Here is a 22497-nt window from a genome sequence, read left to right as displayed (position 1 = left end):
TGGTGGTTGTTGACCTCAGTCCAGCTCTGTTGTACCAGCCTCAGAGTGACCACAGAATCTGAGTGTTCAATTTGATATTCCACCACTCCTCTGAAAAGGAGTAGGAGGCACAGATAAGGCAGTGCTGTCAATATCCATGGTGCTGGCAAGAGCAGAGCTGGCTAAACTGAGTCTCTCTCACTCTTTGCCCAAGTGTTCAGTTTTGTCGTTACCTTTTTCTGGTATTTTTCCCTTCATTCCTTACTTGTGTTGGGCAGTTTGAAATTATTTTGTCATAAGAATGTCTGTCTCTTGCTAGAGCTAGACTAAACGACTGGAATGTTCTTCTTACTGAATTTACTTTGGGGTGTGCTGTGTTATGTGGCTTTACCATTTAAAACAAAAAATAAAGGGGAGGAGGGTCAAATATAAGTCTCCAAGTTCTCTGCTAAGGAGGTGAAAGTCCAGGAGGATTAATCTTTTGAGAATTACAGAAGCTCCATGTCTCTCTTGTCCTGAGGAGCCCAGAACTGGACACAGCACTCCAGCTGTGGTCAGTAGGGTCACCTTGGGCTGCCCCATCTCAGGCTGTCCACCCTGGGTTGCCCACCCTGTGTTGGCCCAACCCGCAGCCCCCAGGTTGCTCTGGCCTCTAGAACCCCCCAGGCAGCGGGACCCCCAGACTCCCTCAGGTAGCTCTGAGCAATCCCCTCTCAGCATCTGAAGGTTTTGGGTCACACTTCTCTGGAATCTGCTTTTGCCTTTACACTTTACTTGGAAACAGCTCCAGCTTTGGATTCCTCTGAGGAATAGAAGGCATGGAACAGGCACCAAGCATTGCCCGAGTCCTCCTTTGCTCAGATTTGTGGAGTAGGCTCTTAATGTTGTAACAAAGAGTAATGCAAAGTTTCCAAAACAAGTTATTATCCTTGTTATGAGAAGGTTCATGTCTGTATCCTAACTACTTTTATATATTTAAATACTGGTTCAACTTTGTATTTACCTGTCACGTTTAACCAGGTAAGTCGGGTTTTCACGCTGGTAAAACAGACCCACAGAACTGAAACCATTGCCCGAGCTATTTAAATGTTGGGTGTTTTATTGACTAGATTGTTCCACTGCCCTCACGGGGACGGGAGTGTGGGATCTCCCCTCACTGCCCTCACGGTGCTCCGGCCGGGAGCGGGGTCCCCCCGCGGTGCCCTCACGGTGCCGGGGGCGCGGGGGGGTCTGAGGGGGCGGCGGCGGCTGCGCCTGCTCGGCGCGCGGGGGCGCGCGTGACGTGCGGGGGGAGCGGAGCGGGGCCGCGCGCGCTCGCGGCCGCCGCCCGGCCCAGGCTGCGGGCGGAGCGGGCCCAGGCCCGGCCCGGCCCCGGCGCGTCCCGCGGGCCCGGCGCACCCCGGGCCTGCACAGGTGAGCCGGGGCGCGGGCACGGGCACGGTGGAGCCGCGCAGGCCGCGCTCCGGTACCGCCGCCGCGGTCGCTGCGGGCCGCGGCCGCCCCTGGGCGGGCGGGCGGGGGAGCCCCGGCCGGGCCCGCCGGTGCCGCGCCGGGCGGGCGGTGCGGGCGGGCCCGGCGGCGGAGGGGCCGCGCGGGCGGGCAGAAAATGGCGGAACACAAGATGTCGGCCGGGCCGGCGGGGCGGGGAGGCCGCGGCTCGGGACCGTGGGACGGCGTTATCCCGACCGGGACCGGGTTATTCCCGCTGTGACGGCGTTATCCCGGCGCTGTCCCCGCCTCCCGGCCCGCACCGCCGCGGGACACTCGCTCCTTTGTCCCCGCGCTCCCTCCGCCGCCTCCCCCCGCCCCGGCGGCACCGCGGGCGCGCCCGCGCCGGGCACGCGCGGGAGGGAGGGAGGGAGGGAGGGAAGAGGGAGGGATGCGCCGGGAGCCGCCGGGATGTGCCGGGAGCCGCTGGCGCCAGCGGGCACCGGCAGCCCGGCCCTTGGGCAGCCGCCGGCCGGCTCTGCCCGTGGTTCTTACCACGGGAAGTTTTGTTGGTGCGACGCGTAGATGTAATTTTTTTTTTTCCTATTTTGTTATTTATTTTGTATCAAGAGCCTTTAGCGCGTTTCAGGCAGCGAGACAAAATCTCCTTCACTGGTTTTGTCTGTGGCGTTTTAAATGGATTTGGAGTGTAAGTTGTCGTGGTGCTTTCTAGGTGGACACAATAAAGGATTTTAAAGTGGATATGCTGGTTTTTCATACCCAGTCTGTTCTCTGCCCAGGGTCTGTGTTAACCTGCGTTAATCCGTTATTTTATTAATTGGGGTTTTCTAATTAAGATTTCTGCACAAGCAGGACGTTTCTCATTGCGTTTCTGTCAGTTGCTGCATTAAAATTAGGGGGAAAAAATGAAAACCGTGAAGTGTCATCAGGGAAGGATAATGCTTTTTTCGTCTTCAGCTTGAATGTTAAGAAATTAAATGATTACCCAGCATCTGGTTTGTATTTTTCAACGGCGTAGAAGTTTATTTGTTGTTACATTGCTCTATGTCTGAGCCTGGTCCTTTAGGTTTTATGCAGATCTCATATGCAGCTTGTGAATATCCAAAACACCAGCAGTGCATGATGTTGTGTTTTCCTTTGGAGCATGAAACAAGATGTAAATTATTTAGAAGAAATCCGCTATTTTAAAGGCGAGATTAAGGGCTGACCATGCAATTAGGCTTCATGTGAAAATGCACCACCTGAACCTACTGAGAATAAAGGTGTGTGTAAATTGGGGAGATGCTTAACGTTTGCAGGACCACACAAAATGTATTCCTAAAGCTGCATAAATAAAGAGCATGTATTTAAGCTGTAATTGGCATGTTGTACTTGTCATTCTATAGAAATGTTGTTTATGTTATACACATTTTAAATATGGCAACAGTGCCTGGAAGCCAGCATAGGGATTGGGAGTTTCCTTGTCCCCCTGGGAACATGAATGACACCCTGTTTTTCCTGGGAAAGGTAGAAGTGCTGAAGCATTGGTTGCTATCCCTCCTCCTTAAAAATGCTTTGCTGAAGATCTTTGTGCTTGGAGTGTTTTCTTAAACTCTCTCTAAAATGAAAGTGTTACTGGTTATTTTGTGATACTTTTCTTAGGAAGAGTAACCTAAGAACAGATCAATGTGTATCCTGGGAACTTCCACCAGTTTTTCAGTTGAGTGCTGCTATTAAGTCATCCCAAACTGCCAACCATTATCCTTGATTTGAAAAAATACCATGTGCAGAAGTAGTTTACAGTTGTCAGAGAGGTCAGATATCCCTTCTTCTACTCTGAAATTCATTGCTTGTCTCAGCTGAGCGCCATCTAAGGAAGAGCTTTGGCATAAAGAGCTGAAATAGGTTGAGATGAACCTCAGGCTCATTAGAAAGAGAACGGTTATTTTTCAGAAAAGCAAAACTATTCCAGATACAGACATATTTAAAAAATTTAGCTGTGAGACACTGCTAAATCTCTGGGAATCTCGGTGTAGGTTGCATTAAATACTTCATTTTGGGATCTGATGATAATGTGCTCTTTCCTGGGCCAAGATAGCATGCTGTAATGAAAAAAAAATCAATGAAAAAATTAATGGAATGTTGTAAAGTGAATATTTTATTGGCTGATGCTAATAAAACATTTTCACTGTCTTTAAATACCCAGAGGAGAAGGGGAATTAAGAGGAAAAACCTGAGATGTTACAAGTCAGAGGAAGAGAGGAATGGATAAGTTTGGGATTGTGACAGGGTGTGGAATTGTGGCTTTCTGCCTGATTTCTCCTGTTGCAAACCCGTGATTGGATCTGCCTGTGGTGGTGTGGGTGTGTTACACAGTGTACTACAGGAGGAAGCAGAGAAGAACCACAATTAATCACTGTGCTGCATTTTTTTTTTTGCTGTTCCCAATAACAAGATTTGCCTGCATATGTGACATGTGAAACTGCATCATCTGCACTGCTGCAACCTGTGAGCAGAACCACCCGGTTTGGGGGGAGCTGTGGGCCTTATCCATGGCTAATTCTTCCAGCAGTAGCAGGAAGGGCTTTTCCTGCTGTCAGTGCATTCCTTTAAGATTCCAAAGTTGATATAAAAAATAAATTTGTGATTGTGTGGTTGATTCAAGTCCATCCTTTGTCTGCAGTGAGGGTTTACAAAAACATTCTTCATAGGGTTGGTACAGCTTCAGCGGGGTTGTCGCCTGTGTGTCATCATCCATCTCTGATTTTAGGAGAAGTTTAAGGGATTGCTGGTACTCCATGCACAGAAGGTGCCATTCCATAACTCTGGTTATTTTTCTAGTCCTGTTAACTACCAGGAAAATACTTTTTTAGTGATAAATCGCTTTCCCTGCAGAAATTTAAATTTAAATTATGTCCTTCTTTGTATTGAATTTTTCTATGTACCACAACATGTAATATGTGGTACACCTACTTATTTAATCTGAAAATAAGTTGCTTATTGAGAAGGAAAAAAAAGTCTGGCATATTCTTCCTGTAATCTCAGATTGATATAAGTTAAGATAATTTTTCATATCCATTTACACTGAAAAAAGGATTCTCTGAATGTAAAGCCTGTGGTCAGGAAATGTTAGATACTGCCTTAATTCTCAAATAGTTAAATGAGCCATTTATGGTCTAGAGCTGCATCGTATTCTGTACTAGCAAGGATTCATTAGCTACTGTGAGAATTTTGGATGTCTGTGGTGATAATTTGGGAGTGATGGAGCATTGCATTGAGGTTCTGGAGCTGCTCTGTGATCCTTACAATGCTGAAAGAATTTGATTTTGGAGTGGAATTGAATTAGTAAAATCCTTGACAGCTTTCCTCATGGATAGTGTTTGACTTTTTTGGTAGTCTTGAATTCAAACCTCCTTGGGGTGGATCAGTGGTTTTTCCTTGCAATTGCCATTACTGGGCACCTTTGCTGGAGGAGCTCAGGAGTTACGTGAGGTCCTGGCTCTTCCTGGCCCCTTGACTCTGTCTTGGAGGTGTCTCGGATTTTGGGCATTTGTTCCCACAGCTTGGCTTGTTTCATTATCCACCTTCCTTGGCTGTGCTGGCTCAGGTGGAACTCACTGCAGTGGGGTTGTCAAGTGTGTTCTACCACAAAGTAATTGGAGTTTCCATCAAGGTTTGGATTTAGATGCTGAGATTTAACGAATTCTTGTGGTAGGATACTGGTGATTTCTTTTATGAGATCTAGGAGAGCAAAACCAAGGTTGGTGCTGCAACAGGAAAGCACCATACTTTGGAGGCTTACCCGTGAAAGATTTGTGCTCCCTACTCCTCTCTGCACTGCCCAGGTCACGTAGTTCTGAGCTCTGACCCTGCGGTCACTTCCCACAACTCCTAAAATTCCTCGTCTGCTCTGTGATAGTCACTTTTTCTGATTCTTGGATACGAGAGGTCAGGAAAGTACAAGATTTTAGCCTTGTGCAACAGAGATTTTTTTAGGCTGGAGATTTTTCACCTGTGAAAGCCTTGGGCTCTGTATGATCCTGTATGTGCTTCTGTGGAGTCACTTTGCACTGAGAACTGGTGTAAAGTCCTTTGGGTTGCAGCAAGTTGCAAAATCATTCAGAATCCCCACATTTCAGTGTTTGGTAGCAATGCAAATAACATGCTGGAATGCTGATTTTATCCTTCTCTCCTGTGTTTTATGGGAACAGTCTGTCAAATGATACATCCTTTCTCCTGCTCTGGGAGTGACTTCGTGTAGCTGTACCTTGTCAAAGAGATTTGGCATTCCCAATTAAATTAACATGTTAAAATTGGTTTTGAATTGTCTCATTTATCCAGATTTTGAAAGAATTGGAAAAAGTGATACTCCCAATACAGTCCTTCACTTTCTTCTTTGTAGCTCCAAACATCCAGAATCACCAGTCTTGATAATTAGTTAATGAGGCTGTACAGACAGGGCAGAGCAGAGGTGACTGCTCTGTGCACAATTGCTAATATTTATTGTTATGCTAAGGTCAAAAAAATAGACACCAAAATAATGAAGTTAATTATATGAAGCATTGATGATGTTTTTCTTGAATTTGTGGGTAAATACTTCTCTGTGTTTGTCGTTGTAACACATCAATCCAGTAAAGCTGATCAACACAAGAACACTGTTAAACGTAAGTTCTCGTTTTTGTTTTATTGCAGTTATTTGTGAATGAATTTGGCTGAATATGGATCCAGGTGGCGGGAGTCTTGGATTGCAAACACAGGAATCCAAAATGCCTCACACTATGATCATGCAGGATTTTGGTAAACATTTTAACTATTAAAAATAGTGACTAAAATCCAGGAGATGGCCTTCTCAGGTATTGGGAAGGACCATGTCTTTATACCAGGATATTTGCATTTGAATTACAACTGAATTACTGAGTAATGTTAATTTTTTTTTTCATTCTGATGAGAACCGTTATTTCCTTGAGTGTTTACAAGATTAAAACTGCTGTTTGTGTGTTAAAATAGTTCACTATGCGTTCTTTGTTATGTCTAGAAAAGTAGTCTGCAAATACGACTGGCCAGTCCAGTCTGTTAATAAAAACCAGGTTTCTACCTCCAGCCATTCCTTGTGATGTGGCAAGTTGTTGGAAATTTTACTAAAAATATTATATACAACCAAGTGTTTATTTTTAACAAGGCCCATGCAGCCCAAAGGATGAGTCCTTTTACTGTAACAGCAGTTAATGGTTTGTTCCCACACTTTCAGTGTCACGCAAGAGTTCTGTGAAGGTTCACATTGCTGCTGCAATGAAATGTTTGCTAACTGGGAATTTTTAAAAAAAGAGACTGAATTGTAAACTGGCCTTTAGTTTTTAACAGATCCTCATAGTAAAACCTAAGTTTGGGACAAACTCCACTTTATGTCTTGAAGTGGTATGTTTTGCTTAACTTAACTTGTACAAAACCGGCTGCTTTGGACAGTGTTTATCAGGTGAAATGCAAAATGTGGATGTTGAGATGTAACAGATTTTTACATCTGTGTTTAACTTGTCTGTGTGACAACTCCATTCCTTAGATAAACCAGTTGCTGGTGCAATAATTGTAACATTTTTCTCCTGGTTCGTGGTTATTCCCTAGTGGCTGGAATGGCTGGCACTGCTCACATCGATGGAGACCACATTGTTGTGTCAGTCCCTGAAGCTGTCCTGGTTTCTGATGTGGTCACAGATGATGGGATAACTCTTGATCATGGCTTGGCAGCTGAGGTGGTCCAGGGGCCCGACATCATCACGGAAACGGACGTTGTCACGGAGGGCGTCATCGTTCCCGACTCCGTGTTGGAGGCTGATGTTGCCATTGAAGAGGCTTTGGACACCAGCGACCACGTTTTGACTTCTGACCTGATCACAGAAACCGTGCGAGTTCCTGACCAGGTGTTTGTGGCAGACCTTGTCACAGGCCCTGAGGGACACTTGGAGCACGTGGTGCAGGACTCTGTGGCCGGGGCCGACTCACCCACCATGGTCTCGGAAGAGGTGCTGGTGACGAACTCGGATTCCGAAGCCGTCATCCAGGCAGCTGGGGCTGTCCCTGGCTCCACAGTCACCATCAAAACCGAGGATGACGATGATGGCAAGAGCACATCTGAAGACTACCTGATGATATCTTGTAAGTTCCACAGAGGTAGATGGAAGCAGGAGGGAGCTGAGCTGGAAGTGCTCTGCTGGGGAGAACTTCCTATAACTGGACTCTTGGAACACTCAGGGAATAGGCTGGTGCCCAGTTAATTTCTGGTGTCTGAATTTGGGGGTTTTGATGCAAAGTCACTGCTACAACAAGAAAGAGAAGGACATTGATGCTGCTGAGTGAGTGAGTGTGTATGTTTGTGTTTCTGAAACTAGATATTCCAGGAAATTTGAGAAAAACACCTTGGAAAGTTAAACATTCAATTAATTTTGAATATACTACTTTTTTTTTTAAAAAACACCTTGGGTATATTGCAATGTTATGCAGATTCATGTAAAAATACTATGTTGGGCTTAATCAGGAGAATCCACAAGGAAATAGTTTTTTTAAGATCTCTTAACTCAAAGTTTTCTCAATGTGTCCACAAAATATAGTTTGTTTAGTGTATTAAAAATTATAATAGGCATTTCATTGTCTGTTGTGCTGTTCTGGGCTGAACTTGGAAATAAGGGATCGTGTGCTTTAATAGATTGGCTCATTAACACATTTCAGTTCCCACACAGCATCCAGCTCTATATGATCCTGTTGACAGGTAGCTGAAATTGGCTGCTGAAAGAACCTTGGGTACTTTATGTTTCTTCAGTGGTTACATTATACCCAAGGTACCAGTTGTTGCTGCTACACAAATTTGATAAAATATATGATAGTTAATTTAAATTTTTTGACTTGCCCAAATCACTTACTGAAATGTGAGTAGGTCAAAACAGATTTTATTTAGTCAGAAGCAATATGTTAAAAAAAAAGTCAATGCCAAGTGTGTCAAAGTGTCAGTCTGTTACAACGAGCTGCATTTATTAAAAATTTCATGAGGGAGGACACAACTGATTCGTGATTATAATGATTTCACTCTCTTATAGCATTTATGTCCCTTATGCAAGGTGTATTTTGATATTTATTTTCATTCAGTCTAGGATGAACAGCAATTATTTTTAAAGCTTTCCATCATTACTGTGTCACTAACAGAAGTCAAAAAGAGAGTTTTTTGAAAAAGAACTTCAAAAATGAGTCTATAAATCAAATTAGACCTTCAATAAAAAGAATCCTGTGTATTTGTAACTAAGAAACACCATTTTTACAGTCAGTTGTTTCACTGAACAAATTGCTCCTTTCTGGCAGAGAACTTAGGATGAGTTTATTCTGTAACTGGCGATTTCCCTTGTCATTTTAAGTGCAGTCATCTTTGGGATTCCTTCTGAGACAGAGGAGTGTGATTGATGCTGATGGTACTGCACTTAGACCAGAGCCATCTGAAGCTTTCAGTTAACTGATGGCCCCACGTGTGTCTGACACATTCATGGTTTTGTCAGGTGCTCTCAAGCTTGGCTTTCACAATGTTTCAAAGCCATTTTGAGACCTAGTTTTCAGCAAATTAAATTTTTATATATGTATAATCGTGATGTGCCTGAATAGTCACAGTTGAAAGCTACATTATTCATCTAGGATTTTGTTTAAAGTAATCATTTAGATAAATTAAGGCAGTCATAGAATCTGTTAGGTTGGGAGAGAGCTGTAAGATCATTGAGTTTAATTGTTCTCTCAGCACTGCCAGGGCCATCACTGACCATGTCTCCAAGGGCCACATCCACATGGCTTTTGAATCCCTCCAGGGATGGGGACTCCACCACTGCCCTGGGCAGCTGTGACAGGACTGGACAGCCCTTTCCATGAAGGAATTTTTCCTGATATCCAACCTGGCCCTCCCCTGGCCCAGCCTGAGGCCGTTCCCTCTCTCCTGTCCCTGTTCCCTGGGAGCAGAGCCCGACCCCCCCGGCTGCCCCCTCCTGTCAGGGACTTGTGCAGAGCCACAAGGTCCCCCCTGAGCCTCCTTTGCTCCAGGCTGAGCCCCTTTCCCAGCTCCCTCAGCCGCTCCTGGTGCTCCAGCCCCAGCTCCGTTCCCTTCCCTGGACACGCTCCAGCCCCTCAATGTCCTTCTTGTCGTGAGGGTCCCAGAGCTGTCCCCAGCACTGGAGGTGCCCCAGCAGTGCCAGCACAGGTGATGGGCACTGCCCTGATCCCACTGGACACACCATTCCTGATCCAGGCCAGGTGCCATTGGCCTTTTTCCTACGTGGGCACCCCTGGGTTCGTGTCCAGCTATTGGCACCAGCACCCCCAGGGCCTTTCCCAGCTTTCCAGCCCCTCTGCACCAGCCTGGAGCTTTCCATGGGATTGTTGTCACCCAAAGGCAGGACCTGGCACCTGTGAACCCCCCCAGCTGGCCTCAGCCCATGGATCCAGTCTGTCCAGACTCCCCTGCAGAGCTTCTCCAGCATCAACACTCCCCCAATTTGGTGTCACCTGCAAAGTCGATCCCCTCATCTGAATTGTTGGTAAAGACGAGCTCTGTTGTGTTTCCTAAGTTTTGAGCCTGTGTTGTGCTGGGAATGCCAGCCTGACCCCACAAAGTGTCTGCTATTGTGTTTTTGTCAGCAGAAATGAATCATTCTTACGCAGTTTTTAATATTTTTCTTATTGTTTAAATATTACCCTTGAATTTGTGTTGTTTATGGAGATAATGTGTTGTGTAGAATAGATAAAGGCCTCCATTTATCAAGCAGGTCAAAACTTCTTATTTACTTACATTTTTTCAATTGTCAAATGTTGTAAATAAGTAAATTTTACAGTATTTCATTTGGGGTGTATACAAAGGACTGTTGAACTGTTTTATAATGTAAATCACACCAAAGTGATACTTTTAAAGAATTTCAGAATACTTAGTTGTCTTTTAATGAAATTCGGCTTCTGAAAAGGGGAGATTTTACATAAAATGCCAGACATACCCTTAGGGAGTACTTTGAGTTGTTCTGTGGAACACATGTGGGAACTACCAAAATACTACATTTTAGGGTATGGAGCTGACTGTGGAATTTTAATTTCCCTTATGCTTGTTGGGACTTACAGCTTAAATGATAGAACCATAGAATGGCTTGCATTGGAAGGGACTTGACTGAAAGGTGATTTTTCACCATTTTGAGGTGACATTCCCATGTAGATACTTCATACACTTCTGGTAATTACATTTTTTGTGTAAATACTATTTGGACAACAGTAAGTTCATCTTGATAGTTGTGTGATTATCTGTGTATGATTTTGTGATTAGAAATTTTCATTGGAAGATTATCACCACTCTGCAGATAAATTCAGCTTTTTCAAACCAACTTTATAAGCATAGGACTTTAAAAATCTATTTTTGATACGTTCACAACACAGATGCTGCAGGGTGTTCACACTCCCTTGCTTTAAACCATCAGAACACCTTGATAAAAAGGAAGTGAATCCCAAATGCGGTGGTGGGCCCCTGACCCCAGCCCTTGTCAGAGTGAGATGGAGCTGGTGAGCAGCACATCCCGAGGTGCAGGGGCAGTGGGCAGTGGAGCTGAAGCCTCCCCTCTTTTGTTTTTCAGGTTTGCGATATTCAGACCCACAGCGGGTTGCCAGCCCCCGCTCCGCGTGCCGGCCCCATGCACTATTCTGGTGACCTCAAAGCCACCACTGACCCACACTGGAGCTGGCCCGGGGGTAAGGTACTGTGCCACCAACACCTCCTTTTTAGTGTCTTACACTGTTGCCTCATTTGCTAAACATTTTAGGATTCTTACTCCTCTATTTGAACCTATGGAACTTAAGTAGATCAGACATTAGAAAAACCCGGAGAATTGTCAAAGCATGGGACTTATCTTGCCCTCGTGTTGCTCCTCTGGTGGCTGTGGTATCACCAGCATAGTGCATGTGAGGCATCACATGGATTGGGAGCTGGCAATCCACGGTGAATCTGGACATCACACACCTGAAAACAGCCAAGCCAGGTAAGTTTAACACTGGGAGTGTGCTGAGTTTTCCTTTAAAGCTTGTTCACTCAGGAGGATTCAGCATCTGTTTCTGCAGGTTCTCTGTTGTGTTTTTTCAGTTAATTTTAAGGGACGAGATAATAACATGTAGTGCTTCTGGTGGGTGAGTCAGAGCTGGAAGACACTTTGATATTCCATTGACAGAAAGTAAGCATTCCCTGTTCCCAGGAGGTATACCTGGGAAAAGCAGCAGAGAATTTAGCACTGATGGGTTAGCAGTGATTGAAGGCATCTTACCTAGACAATAGAATGTTTTCATGAGCTGTTTTAAAAAACAATAATATTTTGTAACAAATATTACTTGTCCTGCTGTGGTGTTTTTCTCTTACCTAAATCTGTTTAAAAGGTAGATGGAAGCCATGAAATTTACTTCATATAAGACAGCAATTTAAGCAAAAGCAATTGCCAGTTCTGTGTGGTTTGTTGTATTTGAAACAAAAAGCAACATCTTACAGATAACAGTCTGTATTGATATCATTTTCTCAGCCCAGTTGATACTTTCCAAATTTTGCTATATTACACATTTGCTTTTTTAGAAAAGTGATCCCAGAGGCCCTAGGTACACAAACTCCCTGATAGGTTTCCATTTTTTTAACTTAAATTGTAAAGACTGAGTTTTTTTGAAAATACACAGGATGGTTAATGGTGTGGAAGTAACCACAGAAGTTAAAAATACCGCCGTAAGTTTGCCCCTCTAAAACAGGACTCCCTATTTTTAAAGGATATTGAAGATTTGAGGGCTTTACCTGCAATATTAAAACACAGTATTTGAGTGTACATGCTGTATTAGTGTTTTGGGGGTTTTTTTTCTGAAAACATTCTTACAAAAATTGAAAAATTCCTCATGCTTTTCCTTTATGTAAAGTTTATTGCATTGCATTTGATGTCCTGGTAACTATCTAAAATTGTGGGATTTTTTCTTCCATTATTTCACCAGCCCCATAGTGGTGCACAGTCACTGTCACACATTAGTTAAATAGTTGGAAATTTTGGCATAAAGAAAACTTCCTAGCACACATGTGAAACCCCCCCTGTCCAGCAGGAAGTTGCTGTTGTTAAATAACCTCCCAGGACAAGTACTTATTTCTGTTAAACTGGTAACATGTTATGTTTATAAAATGTATGAGTTTAGAAGAAGTTGGTGTTGCTTGAGTTGCAGATTTGAAAAGAGCTTTATTACCACCTCTCAGTTCTAAATTTACAGGACAGCTTACAGTTTGAAATACTCCTTTTGGCAGCATGTGTAGTCATAGAGCTGGGTATTTAATCCCTCCTTGTGCTGGGAGTTACCTCTGGTCCTTCCAACACTCAGACATGCAGTGGGAATGGTCTTTGTATTAAATTAAACTTACATTTATCATTTTTCAGAACATGAATAAAAAACCTTTATAAATGTTAAAAGCCTTGCAGAAAGAAAAAAAAAATAGTCTTTAATAAATTCATGCTTAGTAAATGTATAGAAATACTTATTCCAAGATAAGGGTATTTCAGCATCCCCACTTTTTTCTCTTCTGCCAGCCCCATTCTGGCAGCATAACAAATGTCAATTAGCAGGTGCAGTAACACTCCCACAGTGGATATAAAGGGGTATTAAAGGTCTGCTGCTGGGAAAGTTGAGTGTCAAAGGAATATTGCAGGTCCTCTGTTGTGGCTCCCAGTGCTTGTGCTCTGACTGCTCCTGCCAGGTCACACGACCATCATGCAGCAGGTCAGACTCTCACTCCTTGAGGTGTTGATATTGCTGGCATAGATTTCAGTAGAGATTTAGAGAGGTTTTTTAATTAAAAAACAAAAACTCTCTTCCTGAGGAAATTTTTTTTCCTGATCCATGTTTGATACTTTTTTAGCAATGGAATTAATCTGCTAGTTACAAAAAACCCCCCACCAAACAGCTAAAGCAGCATTTTTAAAATGTTTTCCTAGAGGTTTCAGGTTATAGAGCCTGGTGCTAGTAACAGCAAGGGTGTGGGACCAATCCCCATATGGACCATTCTCTTCAGAGTTGGACTTTGATGATCCTTGTGAGTCCCTTCCAACTCAGAATATTAATTTTCATCAAAGTATAGACTTCATAGAGGTTCTAAAATGAAACCAAATATTTACTTGTACTTACTTGCATTTTATCTAGTTCTGTCCTCAGTAACTTCTGTACTCACCTGATGCAGTCCAAGATTTGGGAATAGACATGATGTTTCCCAGTGCTGTGAGCTGGGTAGGTGTCCATGGAATCCTGTCCATGAGTGGGAAGAGCTTAGCTGGGGATTGCTGAGGTGGATTCCCACTCCCCTTGCTGCAGGAGAGGCACCCGCTCCTTCCCGCCTCTCGTGATTGCCCTGAGCATTAAAGGCTTAAAGGGACTCCAGTCTAGCCCGGGCTGGGGTCTCAGGGGCTTAAAGCAGCTCTTGGGAGCAGCCACCAGTGCCCTGGGAGCAGGAAACTGGGAGGGGCTTGGGCACCACTGCAGCCATCCCAGGTAAGCTGGCCTTTCCCAGGGGTCAGAGCCCTCGGCATCCCTGTGGAGTCAGGAAGCTCTGCTGTCACTTCAGTGTTCCTTTTAAGGACTTCTTTTTGCTTAGTGCACACACACTGTATTGTTATGTGTGCAGTAAGATGCTGTGTCCCTGGAATGTGTTTCATTCAGATTTTGTCTACATTTTGTGGAATTCTCCTCTATTTAGAGGACTTCCGTGGGTGTTCAGCACTGCACAGGTTTGTGTTGACCATCTGCACAGGAGCTAAATTTATCCTCAGAGACAAGTGTGTTGGTACATGTATCAAAGAGATGCTGAGTTCAGTGCCCTCTGTGCTGGCAGTTTGGGGTGTATCTATGGACATCTCTGTGAATGCCCTTTTTATCAAAATATGTTGATTTTAATCGTTTGAATGCCATGGGGTTTTTTTTAGAAATTAAATGAACATTTTGAATGTATAGGCCAAATAACCAGAGAGTGAGTTGTGTAAAGCATGAGGAGTCAATCTCTCGTAGTATTTGGATTTATTGTCACTGCATCTTTTAATCAGCTGTCTGTTATGCATTAATCTTCATTAATGTGGATGTTTTCAAGTGGTGAAGTGGATAAAATAATAATTTCTTTTAGGGAGAAGATACAGTCAGATTTTTGATGCACACTTCTTTAGCTGGGAATATACTCCAAGTCGTCACACTCCACAAGAGTTTCAGCTACTAAATTTTAGTCACCAGTGTGTTGGTGAAACTTTTGAGGACTCTTAGACTGTGACAGGCAATTCTGGGTTAATTTTTAACACTTCCGTATAGATGTTTAATTTTAATTGTTGATACATTTTTGCTTTCTAAGGATAATAGTTTCAGCCATAACCAGTTACCTTATTCCCTTTGATGACAAGCTCCCTCTTGTGTCCTCCATTCTGTAATTCCTGCTGTGTTTCCTGAGTTGCAATAAAATACTGAACTTCTGGAATCTCTTATAAGTTTCTTGAGATGAGCTGCTTTTAAAGGGCACTTATGAATACAAACCTTTCCTGTACACGGGGAGAATAGTGGAGAAAATCATGCTATTGATTGCTTTGACTTCTAAAAATGTATTTGAACCTCATTATTATTCTCTTCTCTTTGCAGTGGATGATGTTGGAGAGAAATTGGACCATATAGGAAGCACTCCCTTGAAGATCAGTACCGAGGTGGCAAATGATGATGTTGCTAAAGATGATGGCTTTGGTTCAGAAGTTATCAAAGTGTACATATTTAAAGCTGAAGCTGAAGATGATGTCGAAATAGGTACTTTGATATCCTATTTATTCTTCCAGTTTCGAGGTCTTTCTGTTTGTTCTTAATTCCACGTAATCCAGTGACTGGAGTGTTTAGCAGAACGTGACATTTGTGGAGGCTGCCCAGATGCAGCAAATGCTGGGTGTGGATTAGTCTCGAGTTCTTTTTTGATTAGCAGGGTTATTTTCAGGCAGGCAGAGCCCAAATGTAGAAGTGGCTGTGTGTCTGCAGCTGTTTTTTCAGCTGCTGCTTTTCTCTAACTTTGCAAGACACAAGTGTGTCAGCACAGCAGAGCCTCTGGAGTGGATCCCTTTTGTTGGTGGGAGCTTTCGGTGGATTTTGGTGATGATTGCAGAGAGAGGGGAGGATTTCTGGGGCTGCTGGTGAACCAAGGCACTCAGAATTGCTCTGCAGTTCCCTTTCCCCACAGACAGACCAGCACTCCCAGTGCTCTGAGGGGATGCACAGCTCACCTGTGTGTGTTCTTGAAAAAGAGAGTCCCCCTCTTGGTTGTTCTTGGAGCTGGAACCTCTGGATCATTCCCAGGCCCTGTTCCCAAAATACTGTGTGTTTCTCTGGGGATGGTCTGTCAGTCTCCAGGGACAGAAGGGACAGACCTTCTGCTCATGCAGCAGCAGGGAGAACCAAAACCTCTCGTGGCTGAGAAGTAATTCCCAGCAGGGATGTTCCCTGAGCTGCTCTCAGGGAGGTGGTCCCAGCAAATCACCCCATTCCCTACTTGGGAGCACTCCCTCCCCTCAGCGGGGCTGCTGCTGGCAGGGCTGAACCTTTGCTGTCCAGCATGAGGAGCACAGAGAGGAGTCTTGACCAGGAATCCGGGAATATCCACAATTCCAGGCTGTGTTTGGGGCAAGGTCAGGGTTGCAGTCAGGTTTTGGTGGGCATGGACAGCTTTTGGTGTCTGCAGTGGCAGCTGAGCTCCTCCTGGCACACATGGAAGGCTCGTGATCCCTGGGCAGGGGTTGGTCAGGCTTGAATTTATCAGGACATGCCCAGAGACTTTTTTCCTCATCTCTTCCAGACTATTAAACTTGCATGATTTTATGACAGACCTGGATGTAAAAACACTTAATTGGAGTTTTATGAAAAACGGTTTTGTTGTAAACGAGAAAAAAATACTGAAATCTGAAATTGATCTTACCAGTGGCTTTGTTCACATTGACTTAATGTGTGTCACTTCTTTTTGTTCAAGGTGGGACAGAAATTGTCACTGAGAGTGACTTTCACAATGGCCATTCTGTAGCTGGAGTCATTGAACAAGGAGGTGTTGGGAGAATGCAGCGAGAAAAAATGGTTTACATGGCTGTTAAGGACTCTTCTCAGGAAGATGAAGATATTAGTAAGCATAATAAGAAACATTTTTGTTTCTCATGCTGTTTGTACACCCATATAACCATCATTCTCAAGGACATTTTTAATTTTTTCTGAAGAATTCTTCAGCCTGAAGTAATAGAAAACTAAGCTCATCTTCCCTAAAAATAAAAAACAGGCTGTAATTATTATAAAGTGATGTGGGTAATGCACTTTGTGCATATTGTGTGCAATCATTTCATTATTTATATTAAATTTAACATGTCCATGGATGAAGTTAATGAGGTTAGTCATACTTTTTCTATTTTCCTACTGTGAATTAAGCAGCTTTCTGACAAAGTGGCAAATGTCATCAGTTGCAAGTTTATGAATTTGTATATATTGGAAATTTTGTGGGCATTTGTTTTGGATTAGTATTTATTGATACATGTTTTCTCTCTTTAAGGAATGTCTGAATAAGCAATGAACCCTTAAATGCCAAAGGAAGAAAATTAATTTATAATGAGTATCAATCAGAGCGAGAGCAAATTAAATGAAGGAAAAGTTAGGACAGGCAGAATAAAATTAAAGATTTATTCTCCTCCCTTAATCCAGGCTGTGCTGAAATAGCAGATGAAGTTTATATGGAAGTTATTGTAGGGGAAGAAGAAGCCACATCCCTTCCAGACACCCAGCTTGAGGACTCTGGCGTGAATAAAACGTTTGTCCCCGTTGCTTGGGCTGCTGCTTACGGTAGGAACCTGTGCTTCTTTCCTGACAATCCCTGCCATTGTTTCCTCCCTCATCCAGCTGCCAGAATCTCTGGGATGACCTCACTTTGTTCTTGGGGTTTGGAAACAGCTCCTGATCTCTGCCATGCAATGATTGCTGTGTGTTGAGTTTTATGGGGTAGAAGGAAATATTGTTAGGAGAAGTTTTATCATGTTTCTGATCCCAGCTCAGATGTACAGAGTGTGTGGGGTTTGATGCTTAATATTGAAGATCTTAAACAAGAACAGACTTAGGTATTTTTCATTAGCTGGGAGGAAGGGGGAAAGACTTCAAAAAGGGAATGATAGGAATAAACATGTAAATATGTTCCTAATAATTTCAGTTTATATACATGTCTTAAGCCTGTTAGTCCTTCAGGTGAGAAACAAAAAAGATGATTTGTTTTCAGATAGCGGAAGTGTCTTAGGATGTATTGAGAATCCTGTCTATTCTTTTCTATTATTTCCTTGGATTTTGGTGTGTTAAATGTTTGTTAAGGGGGTACCAAGTTATCCATAGTTTCTGTTACAATTAATTAAGCAAGTTAGTGAAATTTCCTTGGTGTGGTAATGAGAGCCCAGCAGCTGGGCTGGTAAAGTGCTTCAGAACCACAGAGCTTTGGCACATTACAGCAAATACTTCCAGTGCAAAATGAGGAATGTGCTCCTGAGGTATTCCTTGTGCATCTCCCAGAACTCCATTGTGCTAAGAGGCTGATAAGGGCCAAGTCCTCTTATCTGCCTGCTTTACTCCAGAAAGATAAGGTGCTTCCATCTCAGGAGCAAAGTGTACCTTTCAGATAACCTCTGCATGGGTATCTGAGGGGATAGATGAGGTTAAAAGTTTGCAGAAACAAGCATATTAATAATGGAAAGCAGGAGAGCCAGCAGGGTAAGCATGCAAACACAGATGGGGTGGATAAACCCTCCCAGAGATGGGATTTTGTCTCCTGAGGCTCAAGATTACACAACACTGAGCTGCACATCTCCACTTGGATGGTGTTAACCTGTTACTTATTAGCTAAGTTAGTTTTCTCTCATTATCAGGCTTTCAAAAGCATCATCTTTAAAAAGAATACTATTTTATAATGACTAAAATACCATTTTCTGCAGGAGATGAAAGAAGGCTTCCCCGAAGATATGAAGATGGTCAAGCGGCAGGTGAGAGCTTTTAACAGCATTAAAACTAAAACTGTCTTTGAAAAAATAGACATTTCTGTGTCAGTGCTCCTAATCAGAGATACAAAGAATGAGCCATAAATTAGATATTGAAAGACTCCACAGTCTTTCTCTACTATTTTGAACTTAAAACAATTCTAGATGTCTGTAAGCCTTCGAAGGGGGGTGGGGAAGTTGGGAGGCACTGCCAGATTTTTAATGTAGTTTTGCAGACAGAAAAGAGATAGTGCAGTTGTTAAGAAGTAAAAACAACTTAAATAAAAATTAAAGAATATATTCAGAAAGGAATCAGTGTGTAAACAATCAGACCCTTGACTTTTGCCAGGAAAAGATAGATAGTGGTTCCTATTAGCACACTTCTTTTTGATGTATGTTGGTGGTAGAGGAATGGGCAATGCTTGTTTTTAAAAAGTAGATAATGCTGCTGTGCAATTCCAGTCGTCAGTCCCAAAGAAACAAGTTGTTTAAGGTTTTTTATGGTGTCTAATTTTTGTTTCTAGGAAATAACTTGGATACACGATTAGAAAACAAAAACGGTAATGCAACACAGTACCTGCAGATTTGTGATAGCATTAGCACTAATAGAGTGCTCAAACAAAAAACCAAGAAAAGGAGGAGAGGAGAGGCCAGGCAATGGCAAACAGGTAAACACTGGATGGTTACGGTATTGTCATGGAGTGCCACTTACTCCTGTCCTATTCCTTTTCTCTTTTTTAAGCTGATGCAGAATTAAAAGCTATAAATGATGATTTGCGTATTTCCTGTGTCCTTCCCCCCTCCAGTTCTGTGCCTAGAAAATGTCATATTTTGCTATTCAGTCAGTACACTCAGGGCTGATGCAATTCATTGGAATGTTGCAAGCTATTAAAAAGTACCCATGGCTATATTCAGTGCACATGTGATATTCCTGATCTGTTTGAGCAGTTTCTAAAACAGAACTATATAAACTATAGGTGCTGTGAATTGGTTGTTTTTAAACTACTGAGCCACTCTCTCTCTGCTGCAAGTGTAAGTGCATGAATCTGAACAGCACTTGGATGATTGAAAACTTCTTAATCAGTAAATGTGTTTCCTTCATAACTTGTTTTTGTTTGTTCAAAAACAGCTGTTATAATAGGTCCTGATGGACAGCCCTTAACAGTTTACCCTTGTCATATTTGTGGGAAAAAATTTAAATCCAGAGGATTCTTGAAAAGGCATATGAAGAACCATCCCGATCATATGATCAAGAAGAAATACCAGTGTACAGACTGTGACTTTACAACTAACAAAAAAGTAAGTTTCCACAATCATCTGGAAAGCCATAAACTTATAAATAAAGTTGATAAAACGCACGAGTTTACAGAGTACACAAGAAGATACAGAGAGGCAAGCCCGTTGAGTTCCAATAAACTCATCCTGAGGGACAAGGAGCCCAAGCTCCACAAGTGCAAATATTGTGACTATGAGACTGCAGAGCAGGGGCTCCTCAACAGGCACCTGCTCGCAGTCCATAGCAAGAACTTCCCTCATGTGTGCGTGGAGTGCGGGAAGGGCTTCCGCCACCCCTCGGAGCTGAAAAAGCACATGAGGACCCACACGGGGGAAAAGCCATACCAGTGTCAGCACTGTGTGTTCAGGTGTGCTGACCAGTCCAACCTGAAAACTCACATCAAAACCAAACACGGCACCGACCTGCCCTTTAAATGTGAGCACTGTCCCCAGGCCTTCGCCGACGAGAAGGAGCTGCAGCAGCACACAGAGCTCTTCCAAGGGCATAAGACTCACCAGTGTCCCCACTGTGATCACAAGAGCACCAACTCCAGTGACCTGAAGCGACACATCATTTCAGTGCACACCAAGGATTTTCCCCACAAGTGCGAGGTGTGTGAGAAAGGCTTCCACCGGCCCTCGGAGCTCAAAAAGCATAGCGAGACCCATAAAGGGAAAAAGATCCACCAGTGTAGGCACTGTGACTTCAAAACGTCCGATCCTTTTGTACTCAGTGGGCACATCCTCTCCGTTCACACCAAGGACCTGCCTTTTAAATGCAAAAGGTGTAAAAGGGGCTTCAGGCAGCAGAACGAACTGAAGAAGCACATGAAGACCCACAGTGGCAGGAAGGTGTACCAGTGCCAGTACTGTGAGTACAGCACCACGGACGCGTCGGGCTTTAAGCGCCACGTCATCTCCATCCACACCAAAGACTACCCCCACAGGTGTGAGTACTGCAAAAAGGGCTTCCGCAGGCCCTCCGAGAAAAATCAGCACATAATGAGGCACCACAAAGAGGCCATAATGTGATAGGTGAGCTCCAGAAGGAAGCGATGTAGAAACTGTGATATGCTAATTGGGGAAAAAAATAAATCTCACGAACTGTTTCTCCTGGTTTCAAAGCTTGATATTAAACCATAACTTCACATTCTTTGTATTAAAAGTCTTAAAAAGTATTAGGGTTGGCAGGGGATCTCATAGCCCTATGATTGTTGCTTATCAGAACCTAAAGAGCACTAGAGAATGCAGAGGATGGATGAATGTCTTAAATTTGCAGAAAGATGGATGAATGTCTCCAAGTGAACAGTATTTGCCATTGCTAAGTCTAGAGGACAGGGCAGATCTGATTGTGTGACCCATTCTGTCAGTCCCAACGTGTGTCTCCAGTATGGAAACAGAGCCCTGGTGGGGTGAGCTGCAGAGGCTTTGCAAAGGAGCCCACTCTTCACTTCTTGTGCAGGTTGGAACAGGGAGTTTTAGTCAGACACTTCATCACAACGTTTTCAATTGTGCCTAGAAATTGAATTCCAGAACTGGCGAAATTTGGGGGGGTGTCCCTTGTTTGGTTTGGTTTGGGGTTTTTTTTAAACATTTCATAGGGAAACTTTTTGGTTTCCTTTATTAGTTTAGGTCCAAGAAGCATTTTTTTACTGGTTTTCAAAGCTGCTAACCTATTTTATTGCAGGATATGATGTTTAAAATAGAGCATTATGTTATGGTCTCAGAGGTGGTGTTCTGGTGCTAGGGTTAAAGATGTATATGTATATAATTTCCCTTTTTTTATCTGAAACTACAGTTGAATGTTGTTCAGTATGGCACATATAACAAAATTAACTTTGAATCTGACTTTTTTTTTAAAGGATAAAAATGGATGCAGCTCATAGTGTTGTGACTCAACACTAATTTTTTTCCTCGCTACTTTAAAGTCTTCTCTAAAAAGAATATTAAAAGCAGTTGAAAACTGTAGGGTTTTTTTTAATTAAAATTCAAAGTACTTAGAAGTTCTTTAGGGCAGTGTTCTTAACAGGTATGACAGTTACTGTCCTACCTCCTAATATGAAATTTTCCATATAGACATAAAATAGCACCTTTTAATCGATTCTTTTAAAAAAAGATCTATACCATGCTATAAACATGCATTTTCAATCTGTAAGAAAGTATATATGCAGTATTTAACCAGAAAAATCTGCTGCCACTAGAGTTTGGAGGTGGATCTTGAGTTTACAGTGTATACATTTAAAATATGCATCCCTTTAAAAATGCTTTGTGTTAGCATGCTGCAAATCCAATGGCGCTTATATAACGAGCTGGTCTAGGGCTATTTAATGAAAAACCTGGTCATAAATGTTATGCATATAATGTGTATTTTTTACTTTTTAGTTGCTTCATGTTTGCACACAGCTGTTCACATGAGAAATTGTAACTTCATGCTATATTGTGGCTTTGTGTTCCAGATAATGTTCATATTTTGTTTTTGCACCAGATGAGAATCAGTTCCTTGAGAATAAATTTTTTTTATATTTCTAAACTTCAGAAAGTTAAAATTTGGGAAATCTCTTAGACAAATAAGTGTTTTATGTGGCTGTAAAAAATGATGTACACGCTGTAAAATAAGATTGTCACTGTTCTGTGGGATTATTATTTCTAAATGTGTTACTCATCGTAACGGGCATACAATAAAACGCATCTCTTGCACTCCAGATTTTTTGGAGTTTCCTTTTCATTTCTGGTGTTTAGGAAAGTCTCATTCTCT

At 42.8% G+C, this 22497-nt stretch overlaps 1 protein-coding gene across 2 annotated transcripts; it reads left to right on the top strand.

Annotated features, from left to right (window-relative positions):
* The first annotated feature begins 1302 nt into the window (after positions 1-1302).
* Positions 1303-22444, top strand: ZNF711 (zinc finger protein 711). Of its 2 annotated transcripts, none has more exons than XM_069015054.1 (9): positions 1303-1392; positions 6100-6204; positions 7027-7557; positions 15082-15240; positions 16445-16591; positions 17158-17295; positions 18426-18473; positions 18992-19027; positions 19597-22444. In XM_069015054.1, the coding sequence occupies exons 2-9, from the start codon at positions 6126-6128 to the stop codon at positions 20772-20774; spliced, it is 2316 nt and encodes a 771-aa protein (XP_068871155.1). In that variant the 5' UTR covers positions 1303-1392; positions 6100-6125; the 3' UTR covers positions 20775-22444. The 2 variants fall into 2 exon arrangements, with proteins under 2 accessions (XP_068871155.1, XP_068871154.1); XM_069015053.1 differs by having other exon boundaries at positions 18992-19135.
* Positions 22445-22497: the final 53 nt, after the last annotated feature.

This window comes from Aphelocoma coerulescens, chromosome 4A, assembly GCF_041296385.1.
Source record: "Aphelocoma coerulescens isolate FSJ_1873_10779 chromosome 4A, UR_Acoe_1.0, whole genome shotgun sequence".
NCBI classification, from domain to species: Eukaryota; Metazoa; Chordata; class Aves; order Passeriformes; family Corvidae; genus Aphelocoma; species Aphelocoma coerulescens.
The sequence above is the reverse complement of the archived record's forward strand: the minus strand, read 5'-3'. Positions and strand labels throughout refer to the sequence as shown.